Below are 8,416 nucleotides of genomic sequence, written 5' to 3' on the forward strand. Positions count from 1 at the left end.
CCACTTCCGGCTTTTTTTCTTTTTGCTTATGTGGTGCTGGGGAATCGAACCCAGGGCCTCATGCATGCAAGGCAAGCGCTCTACCACTGAACCACCTTCCCAGCCCCTCAAACCTATTTTATTGTTTTATTTGTTGAAATTTAGAATCTAGCACCCAATTCAGTGAAAATCACAATGAAAATAACAAATTGTGAATAATATATTTTTGAATCATAAACATAAATGGTAGGTAATCATTTCAAATCCATAAGATTGGTGAAAAATGGCAAAGGGAAATTGATCTTAGGAAGCCACTCATACTGAATACTCTTTTCTTCCATCTCTTTTTCCCACCTGTCATGAGGTGCACGGCTCTCTCCTGCCTTGATGTTCAGCCTCTTCTCAAGCCCACAGCAATGGGTCAGCTGAATACTAACAACCTCTGAAATCCTGAGCCAAAAAACCCTCCAAAAAACCCAAAAAACAAAAAAACTTCAAAAAAGTATTTATTTTTGCTGGTCCTGAGGCTTGAACTCAGGGCCTGGAAGCTGTCCTTGAGCCTTTCTGTGCTCAAGGCAAGCGCTCTGTGACTTGAGCCACCCAGCCACTTCCAGCTTTTTCTATTAGTTTATTGGAGATAAGAATCTCACGGACTTCCTTGCCTAGACAGGCTTTGAACTACTATCCTCAAATATCAGCCTCCTGAGTAGCTAGGATTATAGGCATGACCCAAGTTGTTGTTCTCAGACATTTTGTCACAGGGTTGGAAAGCCATCTAACACTACTATTCTAATCACTGGTGGGAGAAATGTCAAAATTAGTAACACTAATATATTCAAACATAATATACAAAGATTTTTCATTTTTCTTTTCTCTTTGTGGTGCTGGAGGTTGAATTTAGGGCCTTGCACATGCTAAACTGAACTACATCCCCAGCCCTTAAAGATTTCTTCATTTAACTGATATTTGACCCTTTTACTATGTGTCACTATACTAGATCCTATAGAGAACATAGAAGTGGAAGCTCTTGTCTCTTTCTGCTGTGAGATAAAGGGTAAAATAGGCACATTTAGACTGTAGCGGGCAAAGTCACAGGGGTTTGGGCTGTGCTTTGGAAGTGTGAGGAGAGGGATCCTGACCATAAGAGCAAGGGTGGGAGGACCAAGTATGTAACAGAACCAAGAGTGTGAGTCAGGGAATGGTAGTCAGATCCAAGGCCTGAAAACCAACAGAAAGCCGATGCTTTGTGGGATGAAAAGTGAACATAGGGCTTTTGCCTTCAGGTGCTTTGAGTCAGAGATGCCCCACAACTACTACTATTAGTGCCAAGCCATATTGAACCCAGAGGCAAATAAATCTTACAGATGTTGACAGCTCTAAGTTCAGCGAAGCATATGCTGGGCTATCAAACTAAGTGAATAGAAATTCCTGCTCATCTAAACCATGTGCCGCTGACTGCTCAGAGGCAAACAGAACCCTGGAGCCTCTGAGGCTGAAGAGCCCTGCAAACCAGTCTGGGTAGAACAGGCTAAGAGAGAGCCCAACCCAGGATCCTGTGCCCTAGGGAGATGCATTCTCTGGGTCAGGCACAGTCATACATCCTGAGTTAAGATGAAGATTCTTGTCTAAACTTGGACTAGCCACTTTCTTTCCTTTAGAGTCTAGAATAGTCTACATTTTCAAAAGACCTAAGCCCCGGAGAAGCCAAGCTTCAGCATCTGTTAATGACCTTGAATTTGGTCTTTTCTCACTTTCATTGGAGCTTAGAATTTCAAGGAAGAGCTTAGAATTTTCCCTAAGGCCACTGGGAACATTTAGGAAAGGCCTCAGAGTTTGGAGACTTGCCAGGTATACACAAGGGGTGGCAGCATTCCAGGACAGATAGAGAAAAAGCTGGGCAAGTAAAAAGGGATGAGTCACTTCACCCATCCCAGACTGTGAGCAGTAGAAAGTTGATCAGAAGAAGTCCACATAGTATATAATTCCAGTTATATGAATTTCAAGAAAGGAAAACTGAAACTGAATAGTAGTAATAAACGTCAAAATGTGGATTACTTTTGGGATGGGAATGGCCTGAGGGAGGGCTGTTGTGCACCGGCTGTCCTTGCTCCATTACTGGGATAGCAGTAGTGTAGGAGGTGTAAGAGCTAGCCCATAAAGCTGTATGCTGTGTTGTTGTAACTTATACTTCAGTTTTTAATAGGGTAAGCTGTGGACAGTGTGTTGGAGGAGACTGAGGGTTGGAACTGAATAGAGATGGAAAGAGCTGACGAGAAGGGCCTGGCCTGGCACAGTCCACAGGACTTTTGAAGAGGCCGTTCTAGCATACCTGCTCCGCAGGGGCTAATTTACTGATGTGCTTTGAAGTTTTACTTTTGTTATATTTTTATACGTATTACTATTTTTATAATCTGGCAGTTTTCTGACTTAAAAAACCTTGAGAACAATTTGAGTTATAAGTACTTGACTGCAAGAAAATTACTACCAAAGAGATGTATCGTGCTTTCAAATTGTTGTGATCATATATTTAATGATCTCTTGCCTGGAGCAGGAATTTGACATTTCCTGTGTGTTCCAAGGGAACAGAAACTTGGGAAGAAGCTCCAGGAATACAGATCGGTTTTTGTTTATTGGTTTATTTTTGTGTTCCTTGCACTTGTTAAGAAAGTACTTAACACTGAACTCCAGCCTATAATATAGATTTTGACCCAATCTGGAAAATGTCCAGGTGTTTTTCCTTGGGAACTTGGGGTCACATCCTCCATGCCACACTGTATGCTGAGGTCTGGGCTATAAGTTGGGGTGGGGACATAGATAAGACAGAGGGGCACTCTCAAGGGCTTCTTGTCTGGAGGTGACTGCCATGTGACTCAGTCCTTTAGTGCAATGGTGTCTATCAGTAATGGAAGGATGTTCAAGGAACTGCAGAGGAGCCTGTGGATTGTGACTCGGAATACAACCCAGGACTGTCCAGGGGACACCTGGACAGAAGTTGTAGAAAAATAGAGTATGTATACACGTGACCATAGTGTTGTAGGTGAGGTGTGGGATGGGGAGTAAAGGGACAGGTAGAGGGAGGTGTGTGCTGCTGTGTGTACTAGGATTGGGAGACGCTGCAAGATGGGTGGCAACCTCAGGGGAGGTTTAAGCATTAGGGAGGGGTAGATAGGGTGACCCAAAGGAGCCTGATGTCAGGGCCTAAGCAAGAATATGAATTGAGGAGCTGGGCTGGAGGTGGGCACAGGTAGAGATGTGGTAGAGTATGCCATTCAATCTAGAAGATCTCTCAGCCCTCTCAACCCCTGAAATACCACACACTTCTGTCTGTGTGTAAACAGAAGCAGTGTGGACATGGTGCTGAGCTCAAATTCTTGCTCTGCTGCTTACTTAGTGCACCACCTTGGATGGAGAAAAGCCCTAACCTTTCTGAGATGACATCTAAAAATGATAATGTGACTGCTCGGTGCCTGTGAACATCACTTGATCACTGTCATGGCTGCTTTAATGAGCCATCAAGTTTTTGGACCAACATGAGGAAAGACTGAGGAGGAGAGGGGCATAGCTGGAGCCAGTGAGGCCTGTTTTGTAGCCATTGGCAACGATTGCACTGCCTGGTATAAAGCAAGAGCAGTATGCTTTACAGGCCCTTTCCATTAGAAGGGTAGGGTCTTGGTGCTCCTCAGCTAAAGGCCCCTCTTGAATCAGTTAGAGGTCTTACCAGTAGGGCTGAAGCAAGAGGCTAGTTGAGCCATCACTACAGTGTCCTTCTGCATGTGTTCTGCCAGGCTGCTAGGTCTGTTATATTTGGAAGTGTGATTAAAGTCCTTATTAGCAGACTCCTCTATAGCGTTAGTTACTTTCAAATTGAGTTTGCTGACCCTCCATAGAGATGCCTTTTGAGGCCCCTGGAGGCCCTGAAGTCCAGAGGAAGGAGAGAGGCACTCTGCCCAGGCTGTGCCCTTATTTTAGGCTGAGTGAATGATGACAGGGAGAGGGCTTTTTCCCTTTAAGACAGCCCTGCAGTGCAGGAACAGGCACTTCGGCTGTTCTTTCTCCTTTTCCCCTTCATCCCTTCCTACTTCTGGCTTTTGATCACAAAATGACTCCTTTCAATTCTGTCATTTTACATATTTTTACTGATGCCATTTTTATCTCAGTGTTTTTTTACACTATTTTTAGGAGATTTAATATATACTTTAATACATTATAATCTAATATATAACAATATGTCATAATATATGCATTATTTTTACATTTGCATTTTACATTTACATCATTTACATTACCTGTGTAAGAGAAGATAACCATCTTAGCAAAGAATTGCATTTTCTATCATTTAGCATGTCCTTTTCATTTCGACTCAGTGATCTCCCCTGGTAGGAGAGCAGGTAGACTGAACTCTGTCCTAACACATTTCTCTTAGTAGTTGACCATCTTCCTTTCTTCCTTCCTTTTTTTTTCCTTTCATTTTTTTGGTGTAGATATTGAACCTGTGCTTCATATTTGCTAAGCATGTGTAGAACCTATGAACTGCACCTCACCCATTTTTTTTTTAAACAGAAAAGTATGCCTTTGGGTTCTTTCCTGAGATGATAGGTAATTTGCTGTCCAGAGCCTTCTTGGAGGACATTGTTGGGGTAGTCTGCTGTTCACTGCTCTACTAGCCCTTGGCTGAATATACTCTCTCCACCTTCCTGGACTGTCTTCCTAATGTGTTTCTTACCAGAGGATCAAATCCAGACTCCTAGACAGCAGTCCAACCCTCTCCGCTGGTGACTCACCTGTTTCTCCAGGTCTTCTCTCTGTACTGTACTTGCCTTGCTTCTTGTAGTCCTGTCCCCTGGCTCTTACATTTTGAGACTTAATTGTGAAATGTTTTCGGGCAAACGTCAGCTCACTAGGTCTTTGTCACTGGTATATCCCATATCATTTACCTGTGAGCTATTTGTCATTTCTCATGTGTCCCATGACACAAGATTAATAGCTGGGTGAAGTGTCATACTGCAAGACAATAGAAGAACTTGTGCAAGTCTAGAGTCTTCATGACTTCCTGTGAAACCCTGGGAAAGGCAATTTAGATTTTTCTGTGGAATAAAATACAGAACTTAGAATAGCTGTCTGGTCAGGTGCTGGTGGTTCACATGTGGAATCCTAGTTATTAAAGAGGATGAGATCTGAAGATCATGGTTCAAAGCCAGCCCAGGCAGGAAAGTCCATGGGACACTCTTATCTCCAATTTAGTACCAAAAAAAAGCTGGAAGTAGATCTGTGGTTTAAATGGTAGAGCACTAGCCTTAAGCAAAAAAATTTAAGGGACAGTGCCCAGGCCCTGAGTTCAAGTCCCAGGATTGGTACACACACCTAAAAATAATAGCTGTCTGAGGTTTCATTGAGTTCTAAAATGTCTTCAACATTTCTCCAGACGGACTATAATCTGTCATTTATAATACTGTTATTGTTACTGGGAAATGATTCTTTTAAAGAAAAGTGACAGAGGGTATATGTTGTTTCTGCACTTGTCATATTGTGCTGTCTTTGGTGTATACATTATTATTATCCATAATGACATGATGGAATTAAGTGTTACTGTGTGCTTGTTTAAAATTTGTATAATTGGGGGAGGAAAGGGACAGTGGGAGAACAACAAAGGAGGGAGTAACAATGCTCGACAAGAACTGTACTGATTACCTTACTCGTGTAACTGTAACCCTTCTGTACAGCATCTTTACAAAAAAGTAAAATTTATAAAAATCTGTATAAGTTCTAGAGTAAAAGTTGCATCTAGTATAGTTTTTTGTACGTGAAATGGAATGAGTATTTCTTCCTGAACTACTTCAGGTTATTTTTCCTGTGTGCGTGGCTCCAAATAGTAATATTACACATTTCTATTTCTGGAAGGAAATTTCTGGACATTCCATATGTGAGGTAAGATCTTAGCATCTCCAGGTGAAGAGATTGCTGTGCCTATTGTTTTTTTAATTTTCTGCTTTGATAATGTAATTTTTTTTCTCCTTTTCTTTCTTGTAGTCAGAAAATGGGTAAGAAGAGTCGAGTGAAAACTCAGAAGTCAGGCACCGGGGCTACAGCCACTGTGTCACCGAAAGAAATCTTGAACCTGACCAGTGAGCTGTTGCAGAGTAAGTGGCCCTCTGCTGTCCTGTCGCATGTGGTAACAGTGGCTTGCCTCTCCTTCCATGTCCAGTGCTGACTGCTGGCTTCCCTGGGACAGGAATGTATATCAGACCAGCTCATGTTTCACTCCTGGCTTAGTAGCCACATGACCTGGCAGTTGGAAAACTTCTCTAATTTGCAGTTCCATCTAGAAGGATGGAGAAACTGGTATCAAATGAAGAACTTCTGTGTTTTAGCCATGAAGTTGGTCCTCCAAGGGCACCCAGGAGCAGAAAAAAAAGCTCATTACCTTTTAGCAGTTTAGCATTGAGAAAGTATATAGAGGCTCAGTATTCTTATCAGCAAACACAGATCACTGCTTCTAGGAGTGTGACAGGGACCTCATGAACTTGGGCATGTGAAGATGTATCACAAGGCTCTCAGCCCCAGGCAAGCCCAGCATGCCTCCCAGGGAGCAACCCTGCCAAAACCGGGCACCTTTACTTTCAGCAATTATGTAATGGCATTTCGTTTTTCACATGCTCAAGTCTGAGGGTTCATGGTTCAAGGAAATGAAATACCTTAAGTGCCCGTTGTTGCTTTTGTAAGCTAGTATAACTTGATAACTTTTAAATTGTGAATTTAAATTGGTGTTACAGGTGCCTAAGATTTAACTCTGATCATTCCTTACATTTAGATGATGTGACAGTTAAACCTCAAATAAAAACTTAGCTTTACCTCCCTGACAGAAACAAAGCCACAGCGAAACCCGAGTCAGGTCCCTCTTCAAGGGTTCTCATGAGTCTTGCAGGCCCCTATGTGCCAGGCTATTACCTGTTCTCCTCACTAGCCTGAAGGCAGCTTTTGGCCAGGCTCCTATCTTCTTTACTGTTGTACTACCGGACCTCAGTCATTGCTTGGTGAGGAAAGAATGAAGTAAGACTAGTCAACCTTAATAGTTAGGAGTCATGTTAATTATTTGCCATATTCATATGTACTCTTCTCCTTAGTAGGTGGGGGTAAGGTCCAAGAAATCATTTGGTATGTGATGAGACAGACGTGGATGCTTCTCATCACTGCCCTTGGCCAGCTATCTGTATCAATGATTTGGTGTGACACTCTAATAACGTTACAAATATCTAAATGGATATTGACCCCATGAATGAAGCAGGGGCAGGCAGTAGGTTTGGCATGAGCATGGGAAAGGGGCCTCTTTCTTTAAACTGTTAGATTATGAAGGAAATGTTGCTGGTAGACAGGATGTCAGTGTGCACCCTTCCAACGTGACCAGCTCCAGGCAGGGGAATTGGTCTTGCAGGTCAGCTCCAACAGCAGAATCTTTTGTGAGTAGTACTTATGCCTCCTCTTTTATAACTTCCAGAGTAGTGCTTAATAGAATACTGTATGTATGAAATGTCAAATGATTGTCCTCTTGTCCTGCTTAATTGGCTTCCCTTAGGGAGTCACTCTTAATGGGGCTTAGCTAGAAAGGTAGGCTGACTTCTGCAAGCATTACCACTCCCCCCCACTCCCACCCCCACCCCCACCCCCACCCCCACCCCCACCCCTACCCCCTCCTCCTCTTCCTCCTTCTTCTTTGTATTTTTTTGGTGCTTATCCTTGGGCTGAACTTGGACTAGGTACTGCCTCTGAGCTTTTTTTCCTCCCTTTATTTCCATTTATTTTATGCTAAATTCATTCCATGTCAAGAGCTTTGTTTCTTCAGTTTCTTCTAGGATACCATTTTCTTCTTTGCAACCTCCTCTTCCAGTTTAGGAACAATTTGATCCTTTTCAGTATGTGGCCAGGGGAGCTCATGTATGGGTTAATCCAACCATGAGCTTTGTAAGTTCGGCAGCACATCTTGATTGCTTTGTTCACCTGGATGTGTTCAGTGACCAGAGAGTTTACATCTACACCCTGCAGTTCACCATTACTATCTGCATTCTTAAGCATGTGGAGCATAAATGCAGCACTCTTTGTAGGCCACTGACTCTTGTGTCCAGCCCCACTTTTTGCCTGGGCACACCTGCCAGCTCCACCATGTAATGCCAGAACAGTACATGTTGCTTCTTTAAAGAGACGTCTTTCAAGCCGGGCGCCTGTAATCCTAGCTACTTACGAGTCTGAGATCTGAGGATCGCGGTTCAAAACCAGCCAGGGCAGGAAAGTCTATGAGACTCTTATCTCCAATAAACCACTAGAAAACCGGAAGTGGTGCTGTGGCTCAAGCGGTAGAGCGCTTACCTTGAGCTGAAGAGCACAGGGATAGCGCCCAAGCCCAGAGTTCAAGCCCCACGACAGACAAAAAAAAAAAAAAAAAAAA

The 8,416-nt window shown here is 43.0% G+C and overlaps 1 protein-coding gene across 1 annotated transcript in view; it reads left to right on the forward strand.

The window, feature by feature from the left end:
* The first annotated feature begins 5,826 nt into the window (after nt 1–5,826).
* Setd3 (SET domain containing 3) overlaps nt 5,827–8,416 on the forward strand; it is a 57,364-nt gene continuing 54,774 nt past the window's right edge. Inside the window, exons 1-2 of the mRNA XM_013013138.1 lie at nt 5,827–5,904; nt 6,007–6,116. Coding sequence (XP_012868592.1) covers nt 6,014–6,116 — 103 coding nt within the window. The 5' untranslated portion in view covers nt 5,827–5,904; nt 6,007–6,013. The remainder of the gene's footprint in view (nt 5,905–6,006; nt 6,117–8,416) is intronic.

This window comes from Dipodomys ordii, unplaced genomic scaffold (genome assembly GCF_000151885.1).
Source record: "Dipodomys ordii isolate 6190 unplaced genomic scaffold, Dord_2.0 Scaffold2, whole genome shotgun sequence".
Lineage (NCBI taxonomy): Eukaryota > Metazoa > Chordata > Mammalia > Rodentia > Heteromyidae > Dipodomys > Dipodomys ordii.